The sequence below is a fragment of the Camelina sativa genome, chromosome 4, assembly GCF_000633955.1.
Source record: "Camelina sativa cultivar DH55 chromosome 4, Cs, whole genome shotgun sequence".
In the NCBI taxonomy this organism is placed as follows: Eukaryota; Viridiplantae; Streptophyta; class Magnoliopsida; order Brassicales; family Brassicaceae; genus Camelina; species Camelina sativa.
In genome coordinates, this window is record NC_025688.1 from 11,235,674 (window position 1) to 11,259,608 (window position 23,935).

Here is a 23,935-nt window from a genome sequence, read left to right on the forward strand (position 1 = left end):
TCAGTCACAAAAAGTAGTCCCAAACGCCGTGTTTTCGTGTAGTGCAATCATCATCTCCGACTCCGTGGTCGTCGAGACTCACGAAACGGATTATCATACCAACCGCCGTTTCGGGGGCTCTAGCGTTAGGGATATTTTCCTTCTTTTTGAATTTTAATCCAGCTCCAGTTCCATTATCCGGAAGTTTGTACAGCGTCATTATCGATGCTGGGAGTTCGGGGTCCCGAGTTCACGTGTTCAAGTACTCCATTGATCAGTCCGGGGCACCCGTTTTCAGTTTTGCACCTGACAACCACAAGGTGTCTAGGTTTCGAGATGGTTTGTCGACGTATGCTAATAATCTGGAAGGAGCGAAGGAGAAAGTGGAGGAACTTGTGGACTTCGCCAAGGAAATTGTTCCCCAGGATATGTGGAGCAGGACTGACATAAGGTTAATGGCGACTGCTGGGATGAGAGCCATTGCGGAAACTGATCAGGAAAGTATTCTTAATATCGCCAAACAAGTTTTTAGATCTCGTCCTGGGTTTCATTTTCGTGACGAGTGGGCTTATATTGTCAGTGGTTAGTCTTTTTTAAATCAATTCTTCATTCGATTAATAAAAAGAAATATATATACATATATTGGAATGGAAGTGCTAGCTAACTAGTTATTGGAAATATCATGATTCAGGATCTGATGAAGGTTTATATGCTTGGATAATTGCCAATCACGCACTCGGTTTGCTTGGAAATACTGGGACAACGGGGATTGTTGAACTCGGCGGGGCTTCTGCGCAGGTCTATTCTTTATAAACATGCCCATGTTTCTTTTGTCAAATTACATGCAAAATAATTGGATTTTTGGGAAGTTTTGCATGCACAAAACTATTCAAGCACAAAATATTAAAATATGTGTCAAAATTTAATCAAGATTTATAGAACAAAATTAAACAAATTTCCAATTTCTTTCCTTTTTGATAGGATAAAGAGATTTAACCTTTTTTTAATATATATTAACAATTTTTTTTCTCTATAATAGAATTAGGTTAATAGTTTAATATATTAACAAAATTTAGGATTGACACTTGTTTATATCTGATCGACATTTTAATATACAGTATATGTGTGTGTGGTCAAATCATGGCATATTTTAATCTTGTTTTCGTGAGGTTGATGAGAAAACGTGAATCAACTTATTTTTAATTTAAATGATTTCTCATAAAATTATTTAAAAATTACAATCGTATAATTGACTTTAGAAAATCAATCATTTAAAGACATCTTTTTGACATTTGATACAAAACTACATCAAACTGGTTTAAGAAAACATACAACAACCGAATGCGCGCTACATCCAAATACCATCTTTGGATGAAAAAAAGAAAGAAAGAAGGGGACTTGTTATACAATTATCAAACTTAGGACAAAGTACCTTAATTGTGGTTAAAGGTCGTTTGTGTGATGATTTTTTGTGCATTTTGTTTTAGGTGACCTTTGAGTTAAGTAATCAGCAAGTGAATTCTCTGGACTCGCATACGAAAACCTGTAACAGTTTCCCGTACAGAATCTACAGTCACAGCTTCCCCAACTATGGGAAGGTAACTTTCGAGACCAGAGCATTTATCTTTGAGTAAATGTTTTCTTTGATTAATCCTTAAAGTTTTAAAGAGTTGTTTGGAAACTTATTGTAATTGTGTCCGCATTTAATCGATGATCTTATCTCAAAATTGTCGATAAATGACCAAGAAAAAAATAACTTATCCTTTGCTAATTAATAACTTTTGTCGCCATGCAGGATGCAGCACTAAAAAGGTTAATGGATAATCTACAATACTCAGGTTAGTTACTGACAAATCCTTGTAATGATCACTTGCTTACTAGTTATTAAAATTGCACCTTTTGATTTTAAGGCAATTGAACTCTCAAACTCTCTCATATGTTGCTTTCAATCTATACAACAGGCGGAGAGGAAGACGTTGAAGACCCTTGTACTCCTCAAGGGTACACCTACCAAAATAATCGACGTAAATATTTATCCGTATTCCTAGCTGATGAAAGCGAATATACAAGACTTGTAGCTGCTGGTAATTTCGCAAGATGCAAAATCAAAACGCTTGAACTTTTGCAGGAAGGAAGTGGTAAAAGATCATATATATATTTTGGTATAAATTGTTGATATATTGTTAATTTTATTGATCTCTTACGGGTGCAGTTTTGGTAATTTATGTACAGAGATGTGTCCATCTAATTCATGTGCTATTGGATCTACATACACACCTCCGGTTCAAGGAAGGTTTTTGGCTACATCAAATTTTGCCTACACCAGCGAAGTATAAATCCTGTGACGTCAAGGTTTATATATCTATGTTTGAACTTGTGAAAGAACGTTTGAACATTTTTTCTTTTTCTTTTGTTTCTGTTTTGAAATTTGAATCAGTTCTTTCACTTAGACGAACAAAATTGGATGTCTGACTTAAGGCAAAAGGGGGAGGCGTTTTGTCAAAAAACCTGGGAAGCACTAAAAGTGAAATACAGACGTACTCCTCACTACAGCGAAGAATATTTGCGTGGGTATTGCTTCTCATCAGCATATATAATCGCAATGCTTGAACGGCTTGGTTTTAATGACGAAAGGTAAATGTTACTAAAAAAATTCAATAACAGTAAGATGATTCAGTCAACGACTCAACGTACGTACGTTTTAGGGAAAAGAATTATAAACTATATATGTGTTCTTTTTGTTTGCGCAGTACTATAGAGTTTTCGAATGAAGTACATGGCACATCATTAGATTGGGCATCGGGCGCTTTCATCGATAGTTTCTCACAGCCTAGTATTGCCCCTGCTCCAAGCCCCGCACTCACTTCTGGTGACTCTAGAAAATTTCTTGGCTTTTGATGATGACACCGGAGGAAACCAAAGCCAAAGTTCAAAGATCAAGTCTTATGATGACTTGGTGTTTTCTTTTATTTCTGTTTTAAGCAAATAATTATACCACTTCCTCTTTTGTAGGAGAAGAGTGACTTTTTCTCTTCACAAGTTCTGTTTCCACTTTGTTATTGGATTGATGTATGTCGGAACCAAGGTTCCCTTGTTTTCTTGTTTTAGTAAATGAAAAAAACAAAAAAAAACAAAAAAGAGGTACAGTACACTAGTACCTAAACAAATAACGAAGAATATAGGTTACTGAAACCCCATAAAGATTAATTAATACTCTACAAATTTCCGGTCCAAGTATGCCTGGTTTGGTTAAATTTTAACCGATGTAATGTTTTTATTTAAGGAATTAAATAATAGAGGAGGCGGCGCAACGTTTGAGAGAGAAGTCAAAAAGCCCCCAACGTTCTGATAATTTCAAAAAACGTAAATAAATCTCAGCCGTTCATCAACACGCTCCCTTCACCCTCCGATCATATCTCTCGTCTTCTCCACAACATTTCCTTTACTCTCTCTCTCTCTCTCTCTCTCTCTCTCTCTTTCCCCCTTCAGACTCAAATTTCAAATTTCTCTCTCTCTCTCTCACTGACTCAGTGATTCTCTCATCTTCTCTCATCATCCAACAACCAAATCGAGATAATGCCGTTCATCTCCGAGACTGCTAGCGCCATCAAGCGCCGATTCGGATTCAACGACCGTCCCGCTCCGTCGGAGTCTCTCCGATCTGTGCCTTGCACGCCGGAAGCTAACACCGTCTCGAGGGAGAACCACACTCATCAGCCTTCGATTTACTCTTCCGCGGTTCGCAGCATGTCTGATTTGGACGAAGACGGTGTGATTTGCGCTGGATCTGCTCAGATATCGAGGTCTCAGAGCTTTGAGTTTAACGACGATCCCGCGTTCTGGAAAGATCACAATGTTCAGGTTCGATCTTCTCTATTGGGTAATTTGGTTGATTGATGATGATTCGAGTAGATTTGATTTCGCTTAGCTTCTGTGTAGTAAGGCACTGTGTTCTTGGTTAATTTGGTAGCTTATACGTTTCCTGCTCCTTAATGCTCTCAATTACTCTTAATGCTCGTAATAATTCTCAGATTATGTGGTTTTAACATCAAATCGAGGACTTCACTTTGACGAATTGGTTTTGAGAACAATTTAGGGTTTTACGAATCTGTTGATTCTGCAGAGAGAAAAGAGAATACTAAGTTTGTTTTCCAATTGTTTAATCGAATGTTGAAATTTAGGTTATCATAAGAACGCGTCCACTTAGTAGTTCAGAGATTTCAACACAAGGCAACAACAAATGTGTAAGGCAAGACAATGGCCAGGCAATTACTTGGATTGGGAATCCAGAGTCTCGTTTCACATTTGATCTCGTTGCTGATGAGAATGTTACCCAGGTACTGTACTATCTTTTTGTTTCGGCGGTCCTTTGTGCATTCTTTTTAGAATCTCAAGACTGTTCCTGAATCTGCTTGCTTTTTTTCATTTTACTTTACAGGAGCAGATGTTTCAAGTGGCTGGAGTGCCTATGGTGGAGAATGTTGTGGGTGGTTACAATAGCTGTATGTTTGCCTATGGCCAGGTACGGTTTATTTCGTTCTCTGACTGTGAGGTTTATCTGTATTTACTTGTTTCCAGTCTGATGGTATTCTTAATGTCCAGACTGGAAGTGGGAAAACTCACACTATGCTTGGAGATATCGAGGGAGGAACACGTAGACACAGTGTCAACTGCGGGATAACACCTAGAGTTTTTGAGTATTTGTTCTCAAGGATTCAAAAGGTTTTTAGTACCTTAGGTTTTTGTGTATGGATATTTTTTTGCTGTAACATGTTGTGTGCTAACTTATCTGTCTTTTCTATACCAGGAAAAAGAAGTCCGCAAAGAGGAAAAGCTACACTTTACTTGTCGATGCTCGTTTCTGGAGATATACAACGAGCAAATCCTTGATTTATTAGATCCGTCATCTTGTAATTTACAGGTATACATACCAAAAGTATCATCTAAACTTGTTGTCTTAATGTTATGTCTTATGTGGGATTAACCAAACATCCTCTTTTGCAGCTAAGGGAAGACCACAAGAAAGGTATTCATGTTGAAAATCTAAAGGAGATTGAAGTCTCAAGTGCCAGAGACGTGATTCAACAATTGATGCAGGTAATTCATTTTCTTCTCTTAGCTATTTAACATTAGAATGCACTTAGTCTGCTTTTCCAGGTTTTTCTGATTGTGACCTGTTCCGTACTACGTTTCTTAACTATAAAGTGTGATCTTATAAAAGTTTAGATTTCTCAAAATGTTCTGTCTATGTTTAAGTTTCAAGCAAGTTTACGGCAAATATACTCTTGAATGTAAAATGAGTCAATTTCCATGGGGAAGCTTTTGCGACACTATTTTCTTAAACTTCCATCTTTTCTTTTGCTTTTATAAACTACTTTGCATGCTAGATGCTCTTTCGTTCTATAGTCAGAAAGATAATGTAAGAATTAGTTGAAAATTTTCTCATGTCATTCATTTAATTCGATAATAGCTTTCTTATGCCACTCCCAATTATGTGCAGGGTGCTGCAAATAGGAAAGTAGCTGCGACTAATATGAATCGTGCAAGTAGTCGATCCCACAGTGTATTTACATGTATCATCGAAAGCAAGGTAATCAATTGCATTTAACTTGTCAAAGTGAGTTTGCAGTCTGTATTTCTGTAATTCGTATTTTGTTTCTTATCAATTTCTCAAATTAAAAATTAACTTTGTCTGTGTTATCTATTAGTGGGTATCTCAAGGTGTAACTCATCATCGTTTTGCACGGCTTAATCTTGTTGACTTAGCTGGATCTGAAAGGTAAAATCAACTATTATCATTAAAAAACCGACTACCCTTTCTCTGCTTAAGTTATTCTGCTAACATCTGGAATATAGGCAAAAGAGTTCAGGAGCTGAAGGTGAACGCCTCAAAGAAGCTACCAACATCAACAAGTCTCTTTCAACATTGGGGTAAAACTACATCTTTCACAAACTTCAACTCAAGTATTCTAGTTTGTTCTTTGTTATATAGTTTTGATGATCTGTTCCCACATTTACTTTGCAGGCTTGTGATCATGAATCTCGTAAGTGTTTCCAATGGAAAATCAGTCCATGTTCCTTATCGAGATTCGAAGCTCACATTTCTGCTTCAGGTAAAAAAATCTTCTTAAATGATGAGATCTCAGTATGATTTATCAAGCATGTGGCATATTTAACTATGAATCCTGTATTGTGATACTCGCTCCTAACTGCACTGATCATTGACTGACACTCTTATATATTTACAGGATTCCCTTGGAGGGAATTCAAAGACAATAATAATTGCTAATATTAGCCCATCTAGCAGGTACTTTGATACTCTGTGTCTGTTTGATATTCCATGACCTTTCTCCCTCAAATATTCATTTGACTGCATCTCATGGTCCTTGGCAATGCTTGTTTGTTTTTCTCCTTTTACTCAGTTGCTCGTTGGAGACCCTAAGTACCTTGAAGTTTGCACAGCGTGCCAAGCTTATTAAGAACAATGTAATGAAATGATCCTTGTCATTGTTTGCTACGTCATGGATCTACTATAGTGCACTCAGTTAAACTTTCTTAATTTTGTTAAACCTAACAGGCAATTGTCAATGAAGATGCATCTGGAGATGTTATTGCTATGCGGCTACAAATTCAACAACTCAAGGTAGTTTTAAAAAAAAAAAGACTGTTTCTTTTCTCTCTTACGATCTTGTTTTCAAATGTTTAAAATCTTACTCTACAGAAAGAAGTATCCCGCCTAAGAGGAATGGTTAATGGTGGAGTAGACAATCAGGACATGGACACTGTCTCAATGGGCTGCCCTGCTTCTCCAATGTCTCTCAAGTGGGATGGGTTCAATGGATCATTCACTCCTCTGACAACTCACAAAAGGATGTCTAAGGTTTGAAATTGGTTTGCTTGATCTTCATTTAGCATTTGGCTTGTTCTTTACATTTCACTTGCATGGTTTGTAGGTAAAAGACTACGAAGTTGCACTTGTTGGTGCTTTCCGAAGAGAGAGGGAAAAGGACGCTTCTTTACAAGCATTGTCTGCTGAAAATGAGGCTTCAATGAAGTTGGTACGTTAGAACTAGATTTCTCACATGAAACTTCACGTACTGTGGAAAATCAGAGGATAATAACTGAATAACGGATGATGAAAATGTCTCCAAACAGGAAAAGAAAAGAGAGGATGAAATACGAGGTCTGAAAATGATGTTAAAGCTCCGAGATTCAGCAATTAAGAGTTTACAAGGTTTAGCTTCAGGAAAGATCTCTGTTGAAGCACATCTGCAGAAAGAAAAGGGTGACCTTATGAAGGAGATTGAGGTGCTACGTGCTCAAGTTGACAGAAATCAGGAAGTTACCAAATTTGCCACGGAGAATTTGCGATTGAAAGAAGAGATCCGAAGGCAAGACTCTTTGAAAATTACCTATGTTTTTCTCTCAGCAATATACATCGTTCTATTGTGTTTAAACTTTAACTTGCTACACAGATTGAAATCACAATGTGAGGAAGGTGAAAGGGATATCTTGAATCAACAGATTCAAGCATTACAAGCCAAGGTGAGTAATATAATATATCTGTCTTTTTCAAAACGTGGAAAGTTTGCTTATGATTTGAATTAGCATGTAACTTGAATCTATCTACAGTTGCTAGAAGCTCTTGATTGGAAACTCATGCACGAATCAGATTCCTCAATGGTGAAAGAAGCTGGTAACATCAGCAATATGTTCTGCTCAAACCAGGTAAGGGCTTGATTCTCTTTCATCTGTGCTGTTGGTGCCTTACGAAATCTGTTATTTTCTGTCACGCAAATAAGTTGTTTATCTACGATTTGACATCATGCTTACTTTTTTTTGCAGAATGAGGAATCAAAGAAACTTTCGTCGATCCAAGACGAGAATGAATTCCTCCGGATGCAGGTTATTCTTGCCTTCAGTCTGTCTTTTCAGTCAGGGTTTACGACACTAAGTTCTCTAACTTTTGTTTCGTTTCCAATCTGAAGGCTATTCAAAACCGGGCAGAAATGGAATCAATTCAGAAGTCAATAAGTTTTTCACTTGATGAGAAAGAGAGATTGCAAAAGTAATTCACTGCACACAATATACATTTTAGTTTCAGGGTCAATTATTAAGACTCAGCTCATCTCTTTTGATTTCTCTTGCAGGCTTGTCGACAATTTGACCAAGGAACTTGAGGGAAGAATAAGATCCTCAGGCATGGTTGGTGATGAAGATCAGATGGAGGTTAAAACAATGGTTCAAGCCATTGCATGTGCTAGTCAAAGAGAAGCTGAAGCTCACGAGACAGCAATCAAGTTGGCGAAAGAAAATGATGATTTGCGCCAGAAAATAAAGGTCTTAATTGAGGACAACAACAAACTTATAGAGCTGTATGAACAAGTAGCCGCAGAAAACAGCTCCAGAGCTTTGGTGAATACTGGGACAGATTCGTCAAGTAATAATGCCGAAGCTCAGAAGAGTGCAGAAATTGCTCTGGAGGTTGAGAAAAATGCAGCTGAGGAACTGAAGAAAATGATAGGAAACCTGGAGACTCAGCTTAGCGAGATGCACGATGAGAACGAGAAGCTAATGAGTCTGTATGAAAATGCAATGAAGGAAAAGGATGAATTCAAAAGACTGCTCTCTTTTCCTGACCAAGAGAAGCCTATTGAAGTTGATGGTGATGGAGCCAATTGCTCCTCTGATACTGAAATGGAGCTATGTGGGCAACTGTGTAACAATTCTTCTAAAAAGTCTACAGAAGATTTAAACTCAGCAAGGCTGAAACTTGAACTGGCTCAGGAAAAGCTTTCAGTCTCTGCCAAAACCATTGGAGTGTTCTCTTCACTTGAAGAAAATATTTTGGACATCATCAAGCTGTCAAAGGAAAGCAAAGAGACTGAAGACAAAGTTAAGAAGCACCAGTATGAGCTAGGATCAATCAAAAATATCTCTGATCAAACTAATGCAAGAAAAGAAGTTGCAGAGAAAAAGCTGGCGGCTCTCAGATGCTCACTATCAAATTTTGCATCATCTGCAGTATACTTTCAACAGCGAGAAGAACGGGCAAGGGCGCATGCAAACGCATCTTCCGACCATCTAAACCAAAAAAATGAAGAACTTGATGTTCTCCGTTCTTACAAAAGAGAAATCGATGCTGCTATGGGTAAGATCCAACAATCCGAGGCAGAGCTGAAGAGTAACATTGTAATGCTGAAAATAAAAGTGGATGAAGAGAACAAGAGGCACGAAGAAGAGAAGGTTCTTTGCACGATAGATAATATTGAGAAGATCAACACTCCTCAGCGAAACACTCTGCGTACAGGCAAAGCCACAGATTTACTGAAATCCCAGGAAGAGAAAACAAAGCTCCAATCCGAGATGAAGCTTTCTCGGGAGAAATTGGCTTCAATTAGAAAAGAAGTTGACGACATGACCAAGAAGTCCTTGAAACTGGAGAAGGAGATCAAAACCATGGAAACAGAGATAGAGAAGAGCTCAAAGACGAGAGCCAAATCAGAGATGGAATTGGAGAACACAATCCAAGAGAAGCAAACTATTCAGGAGGTGGAAGAACAAGGGATTTCTGAAATACAAAACATGATAATCGAGATTCACCAGCTTGTCTTTGAATCAGATCTGAGAAAAGAAGAGGCGATGATTGTAAGAGAAGAGCTCAATGCAGAGGAGCTTAGAGCGAAAGATATGCACAAAACTATGGTCGAGAGAGTCGAGAACGCGTTGCAGACTCTAGAGAAGAACAACAATGGCATATCAGGCAAGATCGAAGAAGAAGTAGAGAGTGTTTTGGGTTTGGTTCACGACGCCTCGAGGTTGCTTGAAGTTTCTCAGTAATAGAAGTGGCTTGAGTCGCACGTTGGAGATTCTGATTGCTGTGTAATGAAATATTAAGACAGTTCTTGTTGTTAGAAGCTCTAAATATTTTTTATATATGGAATGAAAATGGAAGTACATCACTTTCTTTTCTTGCTAAACTCAGGTTTACTTCTTTACTTCATCACTTCCATGAGAGTTTATCGAACATGTAATAACTTTTTATGGATAATGATCACAGTACTTGTATATTGACCTCAGGTGAAGCTGTTGGAAGCGTCAACATAACCTCAGTGAGTTGCATCTTTTTGATGCTATCCATTGTAGGTGCAACGTAGACTTTCACAACTTCAAGACACTCCATATGCAGTAAGAAATGGCTAACGTGTTTCAGCTCGTTTTCACTTCCATGATACTGCTTGATACACAACATCTTTATTTGGTTATTTGGAGGAATTCGAATCCCCACAAATGGATGCCGTCTAAATGTGAAACAATCCAGACCCTGAAACATCAAAATGAGAGACTACTTTAAATCAATGCCACAAGTCATATATATAATGTAAGATATTTTCAGTGTTTGCTTCTTCATACCGAGAGAACCAGAGTTTTTAGGTTTGGTGAACGCTCTAGCAGAAGTGGCAGAAGCACTTCCCAACCTTCTTTTTTACTCGAAACACTAAATCAACGAGGTTGTTGAACACCGGTAATCCACCTTTGCAGCATACCGAAATCACCTGAAACACACATGACACACACACACACACACACATTGAATGTTTTTCTGTTCCTAACCAAAAAGATGATGAAAACGTACACTGAACTCACTTTAACAGCCGAAATAGTTAAGTGAAGGGTCTTGACGTCACGTATCCCACTGATGAGATCAGTTACATCCGTGCCATTTTGCAACTGGCCCTTGTCATCTTTTAAGAAATGAAGGTCCAATGTAGCTTTGGCAAGTGAATCCATGTGACATTGTGGAGATTCACGCACAAGATAATCAGAGTAGTATTAGTCTACAACATTGGGTGTGTCAAATGAAATTACTCTAGGAACATCACCATCGTAATAAAAGTTATAGGTAACCGAGAGTTTCTTAATGGTTTTGCTGGATATGACGTATGAAAATTCTGGACAATGCTTGAAATTCGTCTAATGTATTGTTAAGTCCTCAAGTGCAGGGCAAGCAGTTAGAAACACATTACAGAATTGATCATCCTCAAACCAGACTGAATCAAGAAAGAGAACCTTTAGTGCTGGGAGATATGTATCAGGAAAAAGTCTTGGGCTGTGTAGTCTTGTTCCCAGTGAAAGCTTAACCAGTGTGGTGCTGGTGAAGACTTCGGATGGGAGTTCAAGGTACCATATAGTTTCAATATGTAGATGAAGCTCAGAGACACCGAGTCCCAAGGCATTACATATCCAGCGGTCAACAACATCGACGGCAAAATTATGATCTCTATAAATTTCGTCATATTTTAGTGAGAACGTCTTTATATGGTTGCCGCCTTGGGAAGCGAATGTCTTATCCACGAAATCGTCGAAACTCTTTTGAATGTCGGGACAATTCTGTTTCCAATCTTCAGGGTGCAAAAAGATGGAATAGTCAAAGTCAAGATTAGGACTGAAAGCAAACAGAGTCCTCCATCTCTTGGAAAGAAGTGAGGTTGAAGCAGCTTGTTTCGTGGGAAGGAAGGACAAGATTTGAACAAGAAGATCATCAGGAAGACAATCCATTGAAGCCGGATTCATTTTGATCGGTAGGCGTTAGGTTTTTGATATACTGTTATGAAGAATATATTGAGCCCTCGCTAGGGTTTTTTTTAATTAGGATGTCATGTTTAACCAACCACATGTGACATGTACATTGAGATTTTTCTTTGGGAAAAATTCTTGGGTTCACCCTGAACCACTCTCATTCAGCCCCTCTTAATTACCCAATCAAAACACAACAAACTGCTATGTCATGCCATATTTATAAAATAAATCAAAACTAAAATAAAAAGACAAAACAATTTAAGGAAACCAATTCTATAGATTTTTTATTAAGGATATTATTTGGTTTAGGTTTATAAAATAATGATTAGAATTTAGATTTTACAATTAAACGAAATCATATATCGGTTTGGGTTTACAAAAAAGTGGTTAGAGTTTAGTTTTTACAATTAAACAAAATTATGTATCGGTTTGGATTTACAAAAGAGTGGTTAGAGTTTAGGGTTTAGATTTTACAATTAAATGAAATTATATGTCGGTTTGGGTTTACAAAAGAGTGATTAGAGTTTAGGGTTTAGATTTTACAATTAAAAGAAATTATATGTCGGTTTGGGTTTACAAAAGAGTGGTTAGGGTTTAGATTTTACAATTAAACAAAATTATATGTCGGTTTGGGTTTATAAAATAGTAGTTAGGGTTTAGATTTTACAATTAAAGAAAATTGTATTTTAATTTGGTTTTATAAAAGGATTGATTTGGGTTTAGATGTTATAATTTAAAACTATAATATAATGTTTAGAATTAACAATTTTAAAATTAATTGATATAGAGAATTTATTTCCTTAATCAATAATATGTTTCCTTAACTAAGAGGGGGTGAATAAGAAATGTTCACCCCTAGGGCTGAACCCAATAATTGTCTTTTATTTTGTAAATTTTAGGCTAATCTTTTTATACAGTATAAAGTTTGATTTTTTAAAAAATTTAGTTGTGAACTTGCAACCATATTAACATGTTTCACTTATACTCCCTCTATATCAGAAATACATGATGTTTTAGGATTTTATTTTGTATCAAAAATGATGATTTTCTTAGAGCATTTAATGCATTTTTATTTTCAAAATCAAATAACTATTTAATGATTTTGCTTTTACAATATTCCAAACTAACATATGAAAATGAAAACTAATTCTCTTGCAATAGTAATTATAAAATTACTTACAAAAATTGCAAATTGACTCAATTTATTGTTAAGGATATATAACTTTGGATGATTTCGGGTATTTGTTCGGGTGTTCGGGTACCTAATTCATTTACTAAAAGTATCAAATCAGATATTTTTAAGTTTAGATTCGGGTTCGGATCGAGTATTTTAAATCGGATTTTGGGTTAGATTTTCGGGTTCAGATATGTTGCATAGTCGTATGTGGGGGCTTAAAGTGATATACATAGGCCTAATATCATTTAAATTTATGCAACAAAAAAAATTGAGACTCAACAAAGTTGTTATGGTATGGAGCCGATCCAATATACTATTATAAATAAACAAAGTAAGAATTCTAAGTGAAGATCAATAATGACATGGAGTAACAATGTAATGTTCCCGAAAATATCGATTATTTTGCCAGGAAGAACCGATTGTTATACATTTTAATCTAGCAAACATTGATGGGTTTAAGCTCTAAAAAAAGCCTTAGTAGGCAAATCACACTGAAGTGTAACCAAGGTCCTTATGAAACCTTAGCAAGCTCATAGATGATCTCTTTGTTTTGCAGGATTTCATGACCCTCTAATATTAACCTTAGTAGGCAAATCACATTGAAGCAAATCAAAACATGTGATTATAATTCCCTACAAAACAATATAATTGTGCTATGAAGATTTAAGTCCTCGATTATTATTGAACACAAATAAAACTAGAAAAATGAAACCTCGTTTCTTCATCATCAGTCCAAGAAACACATAACTGGAAACTCACTCACTCCAAAACAGCTTTGATATTGCACCTTCTTCTTCTGATACTCGTGCTTCCTTTTCCACGAATTCCTTAGCTTCCTTTAAACTCAAAACCAAGTTGTAGTTTCTAGTTTTTTATGATTGCGCATGATAATAAATTACGTACATATAAAAACTAATGGATGATGATGATTATTTGACTTGTATCTTGAGCTTGGATGAAGCTGCAGGAAGCTTCAACATATCCTCCATGACTTGCATCTTTTTGAAGTCATCCATTTCAGCTGCAACGTAAACTTTTAACACTTCTAGACACTCCATATGCAGTAAGAAATGGTTAATGTGTAACAGCTCGATTGCACGTCCTTGATATTGTATGATATGCAATATCTTTATTTGGTTATTCGAGGGAACTTGAATCCCAACATATTGAGTTGTTCTTAATGTGTAACGATGCAAACCCTGAAGCATCAAAGAGGATAGAGTCTACTTAATACTCATGCAAGTCATAAAGTAAGATTTGTTCATGGATTTTTTTTTTGTCATACCGAGAGAATCAGAGTTTCTAGGTTTGGAGAACGCTCTAGCAGAAGTGGTAGAAGCACTTTCCAACCGCGTTTCTGACTCGAAAACGCTAACTCAACGAGTTCGTTGAACACCGGTAATCCATCTTTGCAGAATAGTGAAATCGCCTAATACACACACAAAACACAAAGAATTTTGTTTTGTTTTTGACCGATAAAGATAAAAGGTGATGAGAGACCATAAACTGAAACTGACCTCGACAGCCGAAAAAGTCAAGTGAAGGGTCTTGAGGTTGCGTATCCCACTGATGAGATTCATCAAATCCTCACCAACCGTGTCCAAATACTTGTAATGTTTGGGCAAATGAAGGTCCAGAGTAGCCTTGCCAAGTGAATCCAGATTATAATGTGAAGTTGTGTGCCCAGCATAACCAGAGAAATAGAGGTCGACAACACTTGGAGTGTCAAGTGAAGTAGTGCAAGAACGATATGTATTAATATAGTTAGAAACTGAGAGTTTCTTAACTGTCTTACTGGATATATATAACATGTCTGCTGGAAAGTACATATGATGTATGGTTAAGTCCTCAAGTGCAGGGCAAGCAGCAAGAAACACATCAGATAGTTGATTATCCCTAAATTGAACTGATTCTAGGAGGAGAACCTTTAGTGATGGTAGACATGTATGGGAAGGAACACTTGGGACGTATATAGCTGTTCCCAATGACAGCTTAACTAGTGTGGTGCTGGTGAAGACTTTTGATGGGAGATCACAGTGTGAGTTTGATGGAATACGCAGATGAAGCTCAGAGACAACGTGTCCGAAGGCATTACATATCCAGCGGTCAACAACATCCATCACGCCAAAGCTTTCCCCAAAGCGATCTCTATCTGGTTTATCAAATTTTAGTGAGAACGTCTTTATAATATGGTTGTCATCATGCAAAGCCAATGTTTTATCCACAAAATCCTCGAAACTCCTTTGAATGTCCGGCCTATTCCGTTTACCCTCTTCAGGGTGTAAAAAGATGGAATTGTCAAAGTCAAGATTAGGACTGAGAGCAAACAGAGTTCTCCACCTCTTGGAGAGAACAGAGGTTGAAGCAGCTTCTTTCGTGGTAAGGAAGGACAAGATTTGGAGAAGAAGATCATCTGGAAGACAATCCAATGAAGCCGGGTACAATTGTAGTTCAGCAGTTTGTTCTCCATGTTCCATATATCAAAGCTTTTCAAAATTGAGTCTCTCGGTTGTTGATTTTGCTAGCTGCTTTAAGTTTTTGGTTTTCATATATATATGGTGGAGGACAATGGAGCTCTCGCTAGGGTTTCATTTTTTTTATTTATTTTGCCTTTTACTTTTTTTAAAAAAAATTATTTTTTATGCTAATCACACATGTTAATCATTTAAGAAAATACATAATTTAAGGGTAACAAATTTTACTGTAGTCAAGACCTCTTAACATTTTGTATTACTTTAATATTTGAATTTGGATGCTAATTACAGTAATAATCTTTTTATAATTCACTATCTCTTGTTAGTTTTGCTGATTATATTTTGTATGTTCGTGCTAATAATTTTCTTTATAAGATTTGGTTGCTTAATGTTCATTTTGCGTATAACCACGTAGAATTTGCTGTCAATGACGTGCGGTCTAAAGCTTATGAGGCGGTCTCCCCGTTTTTATGAAAAAACAACAGGGTTTTTTTCCGTGGGAAGGAAGGATAGGATTTGGTCAAGAAGATTATCTGGAAAACAAAAAAAAAAAAAAAAATTCAATTTATCTCAAAACCTCTTAAGGTTCAAGCTTTTCCCCCAGGATATAAAAAAAATCATTCATCAATGATCAAATATAAAGATTCAAATTTCAGTTTTGTTTTTTTTTTCTGTCCTGCTCGGTCAATTTTAAATTGTGTACATAGTTATTTTTTAGGGTAATTGTCAAAAACAAAAAACAAAAAAAAAGAAAAAGAAAAAGAAAAATTGTGTTAGGTTTGAAGAGAAGATGGGATGGTAAATACTTTTTGAAGGAGAAGCTTTTCCAGTGTTTTAAATGGCTGCTAACTTGCGCAATGCGTTACTCGTTCCAAGACTATTTAAACTTCTCGTCCACATATGTTAGAATCTGAAATCACTTAGATCGAACTTGTAGATTTCGTTCAGTTTACTTTTGTGTGGTGTCCAAAGTGAAGAAACCTCTTTTGAGGCTTGAGTTGATCTACATGAAACAAAGAGTAGACCAATCTGTCTGCTTGATCAGAGAAGCCACTCTACAATGATGATGAATACGAAGATTACATTACAAAAATGAGTGGGAAATGCGACGAAAAGGAAACAATTTCAAACCACTGAGAATGGAAAATAACACAAACAACATCATTGAAAGAGAGATCAAGAGATGTGGCTTCCAAAACCTCTACCTTCTCCTTGTTCAGATTTATTCAGCTGAGTTTTTAGGTCTTTGCATTTCTGCTTTAAGTCATGCAGCTGTTGCTCCATTCATAAATCGGGGCACATTGCCTTCTTATTTTCTTTACCTTCATCAAGTTTGTTCTCACCAATCCAACTCTAAGCCTTATCCGGTAGAACTGTCTTGTCCATTTATGTCCCAAGGTCTTTGTTTTTACGGTTTGCATATTGAATTAAATAACAAATCTTAAAAAAAAAAAAAATTATTCTTTGCGTTTTAGATAAATATATCAACAACATATAGATAATGATGATCACATGAGTTGGATCTTGACCTTGGATGAAGCTGTGGAAAGCTTTAACAGATCATCTGTGAGTTGCATCTTTTTGAGGTCATCCATCTCAGCTGCAACATAGACTTTTACCATTTCAAAACACTCCATTTTTAGTAAGAAATGGTTAATGTGTTTTAGCTCGTTTGCGCTTCCTTCATATTGCAGGATACTCAGCATCTTTATTTTGTTGTTAGAGGGAATTTGAACCCCTACACACAGTTTTGTTCGTCTAAGTGGGTGTTATTGGATTGTGGTTTTGAAAAGAATTGGATGTATTTTGAAATCTGTTGTTATTCAATTGTGTATTTGGTAAAATCCATTAAAATCTTCCGTTATTGGATTATGTATTTGTTTTGTGTATTCTAAAGTACGTTTAAAACACTGTTATTCAATATGGATTTGATTTTGTGTCATTTTGGATTTCATTGTACTTTTCTTTAAAAAACGTGAACAAACACAATCCAGCATTCTTCTCAAGTATTTCACATCTCTTCTCTCTCAGAATCAAAGAAAGAAATACAAGCAGATTCGTCTCCACGAGCTACTAGAATTTACTCCTGTCAAGTCATCGTATACCTCTCCTCGGCTATTCTCGAAGCTTTTGGAGAACAGTCTCAACACCGGAGCCATCATTATAGAGATCAACCTCTGACTCTGAGCCTATGGCGAAGGCTACTTTCAGATCGTTGACAATGGTTGTGCCATTATCCAACAATTTTAAGGTATGATTAAAAAATTTCTGACGTGTTTGATGATTTGGATGTGTAATACTGTAAAATTGGATTTGGGATTCTTATTTTTTGCCTATTGAATCTAGGTATTTATATTTTGGCTTGAAATTGATAAAAGCTAACATTTTTCCTATGTTTTTCGTTAATCAAACGTGGCTTGGTTAAAAGGGTGAATTTTTTCCTATATCTCTAACGTTTTCTGGGTTTAATTTAGGAGTAGGGAACATAAAGGATCCATCCACATTTTTCTCTAATGGAGTATGTTTCTTGATTTTGTTTCATAGTTTAGTTTGAGCTCATGTTAAGTGTGTTGAATCTTGGCTTCTGTGTTGTTTACAGAAAAAGCATGACTACATTTGATTTGTCCAGAGTCGAGCTTGCTCTTATAGTCCTATATTTGAACAAAACTGAGGCTATAAATAAGATATGCAAAGCTATTCAGTATGGTTCCAAACTCTTCTGTGGTGGTGAGCAACATAGTACTGCTCAAACAGTTGACAAAAACACCAATTTGGGTACTATTTCAGATATCAGACGAGGCTTACCTTTTACCTTTTTTTGATTCACTCAGCCTCTCCTGAGCTACTGCCAAAGATAAGATCAGCTGTAGTTGTGTTTGACATTTAACATTAGGATTAGCTGTCTATGAGATTCTGTCTTTCTAGTTTCTTGTTTCCCAGAACAACTGGCATAACCCATACACTGTTACTATTGTGTAGATCGGTTTGTTTAGCGCCTTTAGCCATATATCTTGTGGTTCTCATTAAGTTTTGCTTTTTCTTCTTTTAGATTTAAGCTCTTCAGTCTGAATTTTTTTCTTGTATGTATCTCACTCTCATGCCACTTACAGGCTATATGTCCACGATGGTTTGTATGAAGAAGCGTCCATCGTGTTGTTAATTAATTGTCATTGACAAATGCATCATCTGTGGTGGTTTTGTGTTACTTAGCAAACTTGAAACTTGTCTTCGTACTTAAATTCTCAGACGACAGAATATGAAAGCATTCTGAATTATTTTGTTTGAAGAAATAACATTGTATGATGTACATGTACCCCTATTGATGAGCTATATCATTATCTCTCCTGATTTACTAATCTCTCTTTCCAATTAGCAGGTTCTAAAAGATTTTCGAATTGATTCATTTTGTAAACACAAATTGTAACATTATAGTAACTGAAGTTATTTAACTCTGACATTAGTTTTATGGGTAGTTTATTTTATTAGTCCACAACACAATTTATGGGTAGTTTATTTTATTTTTTATTTAACTAGAAAAAATAATAAAGTCTACTAGTAATGACTTTCAAATCCATCAGTTATGCTTTTCAAATCCACTTATAATGACATCAAATCGTCGTCTAATGCATTAGAAAACCATTAAACTTTAGAATCCACTAATAATTCAAATCCATTAAAAACCTCTATCCAATAACACCCCCTAAATGTGTAACGATGTAGATCCTGAAGCGTCAAGAGGAGAAGCTAGTTTAATTTCATGCCACAGTCGTACTCGTATACATAAAGTAAGATTTGTTAGGTTTAATTTGCTTCATACCGAAAGAACCAAGGTGTTTAGCTTTGGAGAACGCTCTAGCAGAAGTGGCAGAAACATTTTCCAACCTTTTTTTTTACTCGAAAATATTAACTTAATGAGGTTTTTGAACACGGGTAGTTCACCTTTGCAGCAAACCAAAATCACCTGAAAGACAAACTGTAACACCCGAACTCGACACCCGGAACTGGTCAACGGGTTGACTTCCTGGCCCGGCCCAAAACGCTCTTCAAATGCAAAACCACCAGCTAACAATGCAAAACGAACTCTTAACTTAACCAACCTGCAAAAGAGAGAAAATGAGCAATTGATAATTACTCAGTGAGGAAAAGTCTCAGGGCTCCCGAAGTCACCACACCCAAACACGATTAGACAATCACAAAGTTTAAACCTAAGCCAAGCAGCAATCACTGTGTCCTAAATCCTGTGACACACAAACATACTTACACATCACACAAATGGAACTACGTCCCATAACCGCCCTAAAGACGGGTCGGATACAACGTGTCAGCACACACTATCCTCTTGCATTATCAGATCCCTCATGCTTTCGCACTTCTTCATGCACCATGCTTACGGAACCTCCATGCCTCTTGCACTTCGTCCTAGCATCAATCACTCGTGCTCATGCTTACGGACCCCAAGCGCCTCTTGCACTTGTTCCTAGCATTGCACACATGTCGGCTCGTCAGCCATCCTGATCTACCCGCATTCCGCGCCCGTAGACCACCACACAACTACAAGGAATTCTCCTTGTAGGACTCTCTGCGGCTCACCGCATCTACGTGCCCTCGGCACCTATCTCCTCGCAACACAATCACATTTTACCACCACAACATGCATTCACGCAACCACATCAATATCAATCAAAACACAATCATTTTCTATTCTCATATTTATTCTAGTTCTTATATATTATAATATATATATATTTACATACGTATAAATAAGATATACACTCATTCAAATATACATTACTTATATACTATGTAACAGCTTAACCTTAAACTATGTAACTATCCAAACATATATGAATATGTAGAATACACCAACTAGTCCTCACCTTAGCCAAACGGGTCGAATCCTCAGTTTAGTATTTGCAACAACAATCCCGCTTTAACAACAATCTCCGTCTGCAACGGTTTAGAGTTATTGGTCAAATATTATTTCCAAATAATATACAAAATCATATCCATGATTTAATCCATTAAACCAACCCAAACCAATGTCTCCAAATAAATTAATAAGATTTAGCTTAATAATTAAATCAAACCAAAATCTTATAATTTAATAAACCCATGTTCAGCTTTACGAGCACATAATTGATTTTGGTTCATTCAACACTTCCAAATCAAACCAAATTATACCACGAGTCACCACTACTTCACGTGACCACAACCCACACAAGTCAACAACAATTAAGCTTTTCGGTTCCGTACTTGATACACAACTATGGTTTAGTTCGGTTTAGGCTTTGGTTCAATAATCAACAAAACAACACAACACAAACACGCACGAGACTAAGCTTCGCCGTTTACCTTTCTCGACAGATCTGATCGGCGGCTTGACTTCGACACAACCATTCAAGCTTACATCGGTTAGGTCCTCATGGTTCAACCATGAAACAACAAAAACAACAAATCATAAGTCAAAGCTAGAAACTTTCTGCGCAAGTTACAAAACAATCTAGGGTTCCCTTACCCATACGGCCTCGACGATGACTACGGCTGCTCCGGTGACAGCGCCTGACATCTCCGGTGAAACACGGTGCTTGAGAGACCAAATTTTAGGTTTGGGGAACGCTCTAGCAGAAGTGGCAGAAACACTCTCCAACCTCTTTTACTACTCGAAACTGTAATTCAACTAGGTTGTTGAACACCGGTAGTCCACCTTTGCAGCATACCGTAATCATCTGGAAACACAAACAATGAATGTTTTCATGTTTCTAACCAAAAAGATGATGAGACCAATAAATCTATACAAGGAAACTGACCTCAACAGCAGAAGAAGTCAAGTGAAGGGTCTTGACATTGCGTATCCCACTGATGAGAGTTGTCAAATCCGCATCATCTGCCTCATAGTGAAAATCTATGAATTGAAGATCCAATTTAGCTTTGGCAAGTGAATCTACATGACAATATGGAGACTCACGCCAAGGATGGTAACAGAGGCCGACAACGCATAAGTTAGAACGATCAACATAATACCTACAGATATAGTGATAGATAACCGAGAGTTTCTTGATGGTTTTGTTAGATATGACGTATGAAAAATCTGGAGTACGGCCGTAATGATGTATGGTTAAGTCCTCGAGTGCAGGACATGCAGCAAGTAACACAGCTAATTGATCATCCTCAAAACAGATTGAATCAAGGAGGAGAACCTTTAGTGCTGGGAGACATGTATCCGGAGGAAGTCTTAGGCAGTCTTGTGTTGGGATGCACCAGTTTGTTACCAACGACAGCTTAACCAGTGTTGTGCTGGTGAAGACTTTGTGTAACATCCCGGATTTTAAACGGTGTTATTGTGGATCCTAATTCAGCCCATAAAGGCCCAAGAAGAGCTAAGTCACAAAAACGACAAGGGTTATGGTGTGTAATGGTGTTAACGTGGATGCACTCATATCGCCGCCCTTGTTTTGTCGAGAGAAGAGAGTTTGTAAACCCTAATCCTAAGTCTCTCTCAACGTCGGAGTTCACCATCATCACCGTCTTTCTCATGTGGTTGTCATTGCCATTGTTGAGAAGAAGAGAAAGAGATCACAGAGATTTGTTGTGCGCCACCGTCGATCGATCACCACCGTTGGTGAGCAAGCCATCGTATATCACTGGAGTTGCTACCATGTGTTAGCCGCTGTCACTGGAGATGTCAGCCACTGTCACCGAAAGCAGCCATAGCCCATCGTCGAGGCCATTATAGGTAAGGAAACCTAGATTTGTTTTATAACTTGGGCTGGAAGTTACAGACTGTGTAGACCTAATCCTTCATTTGTTGCTTGCTTGTGATGTATGTTGTTGAACCATGGGGAAGTAGCCACCGTGTGACTAAACCGTCACGTCGAACCGTCGAGGATTGGCTGAGAGTGAACGGCGAGCGAGGTAAACGGCTAAGCTAACACTCGTGCATGTTGTTGTTGTGGTTTGTTGTGTTGATTATTGAACCGGGAGCATAAACCAACTAAACCGGAAATAGTTTGTGTAATTAAGGTCCATTACCGAACTCAATTATGTGGGTACGTGAAAAGTGTGGTGTTGTGCGATCATGTATAATATGGGGTAATTATATTGGTTTGGTTTAATTATTAAATTGTGGTTGATCGATTTAATTAAGGAGCACAAACTCAAACAAAGAAATGTTAAACCGGGGCATGCGTTTGGATTTGGTTTAATGGAATAATCTTGGATTATTTAATGGATTGTTATCATTAAATCATTGCAGACCGAGGTTGTTGTTAAGACGGATTATATTGTTAGAAGTGCTAAGTCGAATATGCGATTCATGTGGCTAAGGTGAGGACTAGTTGGTGTCTTCTACATATTCAGATGTTTTGGATAGTTGCTTAGTCTAGGGTTAAGCTGAGTATACCTACGAATTACATATATTATAAGTAATCGTATTTGTTTGTGGAGTGTATTAATATTTATAAGTATATATATATTTATAAAGTATAAGAAAGAGAATTAGCATCTTAGAGTTAGAAATTGAACTAAAATGGATATTTTATGCGTGTTGTTTGATGATTGCGTGAATGCATGTTTTGTTGTGGTAAAATAAGTGCTTGTGTGTGAGGAGATAGGTGCCAAGGGCACGTAGATGCGGTGAGCTGCAGAGAGTCCTGCAAGGAGAATTCCTTGCAGTTATGTGGTGGTCTACGGGCGCAGAATGCGGGTAGATCAGGATGGCTGACGAGCCGACGTGTGTGCAGTGCTAGGAACAAGTGCAAGAGGCGCTTGGGGTCCGTAAGCATGAGCACGAGTGATTGATGCTAGGACGAAGTGCAAGAGGCATGGAGGTTCCGTAAACATGGTGCATGAAGAAGTGCGAAATCATGAGGGATCTGATAATGCACGAGGGTAGCGTGTGTTGACACGTTGTATCCAACCCGTCTTTAGGGCGGTTATGGGATGTAGTTCCATTTGTGTGATGTGTGCGTATGTTTTTGTGTCACAGGATTTAGGACACAATGATTGCTGCTTGTCTTAGGTTTAGACTTTTTGATTGTCTAAGCGTATTTGGGTGTGGAGACTTCGGGAGCCCTAAGGCTTTCCCTCACTGAGTAATTATCAATTACTCACCCCTCTCTTTTTGCAAGTTGGTTAAGCTAAGAGTTCTTTTTGCAAAGTTAGTTGGTGGTTTGCATTTAAAGATTGTTTTTGGGTCGGGCGAGGAAGTCAACCCGTTGACCTGTTCCGGGTGTGGAGTTCGGGTGTTACACTTTGGATGGGAAAAAACGAAACCTTATAGATTCTATGTCTAGATGAAGCTCAGAGACACCGTGTTCCAGGGCATAACATATCCATCGGTCAACGTCATATACTTCATCGTCAAATGATTTAAATACAAGTGAGAACTTCTCCATATGCTTACCACCTTGGAAAGCCAATACACTGTCCACCGATCTTATATACATCTCTTTGGGGAGCCTGAAGACGGATTCGTCAAAATCAAGATTAGGACTGAAAGCAAACAGAGTCCTCCACCTCTTGGAGAGTATAGAGGTTGAAACAGTTTGTTTCGTAGGAAGAAAGGACAAGATTTGGACAAGAAGATCATCTGGAAGAGAATCCATTGAAGCCACGCAATCCATAGAGACAGACCTCATCCCTACTGGCTCCTGAAACATGAAAAAGAAAAAAAAGAGAAGAGTTCAATCTAAACCCTAAAAGGTTCAACTTTCACGCCATCTCTCCA

General features: G+C 37.4%; 4 protein-coding genes and 1 pseudogene across 5 annotated transcripts in view; 2 read left to right on the forward strand and 3 right to left on the reverse strand.

Moving 5' to 3' along the window:
- Nucleotides 1-3,047, forward strand: part of LOC104780263 (probable apyrase 3) — a 6,123-nt gene extending 3,076 nt beyond the window's left edge. The window contains exons 3-10 of the mRNA XM_010504766.2: nucleotides 45-561; nucleotides 671-777; nucleotides 1,467-1,577; nucleotides 1,775-1,817; nucleotides 1,941-2,117; nucleotides 2,212-2,309; nucleotides 2,417-2,613; nucleotides 2,730-3,047. Coding sequence (XP_010503068.1) covers nucleotides 45-561; nucleotides 671-777; nucleotides 1,467-1,577; nucleotides 1,775-1,817; nucleotides 1,941-2,117; nucleotides 2,212-2,309; nucleotides 2,417-2,613; nucleotides 2,730-2,877 — 1,398 coding nt within the window. The 3' untranslated portion in view covers nucleotides 2,878-3,047. The remainder of the gene's footprint in view (nucleotides 1-44; nucleotides 562-670; nucleotides 778-1,466; nucleotides 1,578-1,774; nucleotides 1,818-1,940; nucleotides 2,118-2,211; nucleotides 2,310-2,416; nucleotides 2,614-2,729) is intronic.
- LOC104780265 (kinesin-like protein KIN-12E) lies at nucleotides 3,436-10,236 on the forward strand. 2 transcript variants are annotated; one of them, XR_002037684.1, is made up of 22 exons: nucleotides 3,436-3,840; nucleotides 4,161-4,316; nucleotides 4,418-4,501; nucleotides 4,582-4,701; nucleotides 4,787-4,900; nucleotides 4,984-5,076; nucleotides 5,480-5,569; nucleotides 5,688-5,758; nucleotides 5,836-5,910; nucleotides 6,005-6,092; nucleotides 6,228-6,286; nucleotides 6,402-6,465; nucleotides 6,557-6,622; nucleotides 6,701-6,859; nucleotides 6,933-7,037; nucleotides 7,135-7,370; nucleotides 7,455-7,524; nucleotides 7,612-7,707; nucleotides 7,825-7,884; nucleotides 7,968-8,047; nucleotides 8,130-9,964; nucleotides 10,060-10,236. XR_002037684.1 is itself a non-coding variant. In XM_010504767.2 (21 exons), exons 1-21 carry the CDS (start codon nucleotides 3,556-3,558, stop codon nucleotides 9,817-9,819), a joined length of 3,861 nt encoding a protein of 1,286 aa, XP_010503069.1. In that variant the 5' UTR covers nucleotides 3,436-3,555; the 3' UTR covers nucleotides 9,820-9,997. The 2 variants fall into 2 exon arrangements, 1 of the variants encoding a protein (XP_010503069.1); XM_010504767.2 differs by lacking the exon at nucleotides 10,060-10,236 and having other exon boundaries at nucleotides 8,130-9,997.
- LOC104780266 lies at nucleotides 10,034-11,538 on the reverse strand (annotated as a pseudogene).
- Nucleotides 13,666-15,213, reverse strand: LOC104783741 (putative F-box/LRR-repeat protein At3g44080). The gene is made up of 4 exons (XM_010508857.1): nucleotides 14,612-15,213; nucleotides 14,254-14,452; nucleotides 14,022-14,165; nucleotides 13,666-13,935 (listed from the first exon to the last, which is right to left on the reverse strand). Exons 1-4 carry the CDS (start codon nucleotides 15,211-15,213, stop codon nucleotides 13,666-13,668), a joined length of 1,215 nt encoding a protein of 404 aa, XP_010507159.1.
- LOC104783742 (putative F-box/LRR-repeat protein At3g44080) lies at nucleotides 16,719-23,846 on the reverse strand. The gene is made up of 5 exons (XM_019244097.1): nucleotides 23,482-23,846; nucleotides 21,018-21,231; nucleotides 19,028-19,171; nucleotides 18,908-18,933; nucleotides 16,719-16,968 (listed from the first exon to the last, which is right to left on the reverse strand). Exons 1-5 carry the CDS (start codon nucleotides 23,844-23,846, stop codon nucleotides 16,719-16,721), a joined length of 999 nt encoding a protein of 332 aa, XP_019099642.1.

Excerpts from the sequence above, each read along its gene's own strand:
- LOC104780265 (XM_010504767.2), top strand. The coding sequence starts at position 3,556 with ATGCCGTTCATCTCCGAGACTGCTAGCGCCATCAAGCGCCGATTCGGA. Across the intron at positions 6,860-6,932 it reads CTCACAAAAGGATGTCTAAG|GTAAAAGACTACGAAGTTGC; the intron begins GTTTGAAATTGG and ends CATGGTTTGTAG. Across the intron at positions 8,048-8,129 it reads GAGAAAGAGAGATTGCAAAA|GCTTGTCGACAATTTGACCA; the intron begins GTAATTCACTGC and ends TTTCTCTTGCAG.
- LOC104783741 (XM_010508857.1), bottom strand. The coding sequence starts at position 15,213 with ATGGAACATGGAGAACAAACTGCTGAACTACAATTGTACCCGGCTTCA. Across the intron at positions 14,166-14,253 it reads TGACTTTTTCGGCTGTCGAG|GCGATTTCACTATTCTGCAA; the intron begins GTCAGTTTCAGT and ends TGTGTGTATTAG. Across the intron at positions 13,936-14,021 it reads TAGAAACTCTGATTCTCTCG|GGTTTGCATCGTTACACATT; the intron begins GTATGACAAAAA and ends TTGATGCTTCAG.
- LOC104783742 (XM_019244097.1), bottom strand. The coding sequence starts at position 23,846 with ATGAGGTCTGTCTCTATGGATTGCGTGGCTTCAATGGATTCTCTTCCA. Across the intron at positions 21,232-23,481 it reads CTAGACATAGAATCTATAAG|GTATTATGTTGATCGTTCTA; the intron begins GTTTCGTTTTTT and ends CTATATCTGTAG. Across the intron at positions 18,934-19,027 it reads TAAACACCTTGGTTCTTTCG|GATCTACATCGTTACACATT; the intron begins GTATGAAGCAAA and ends TTGACGCTTCAG.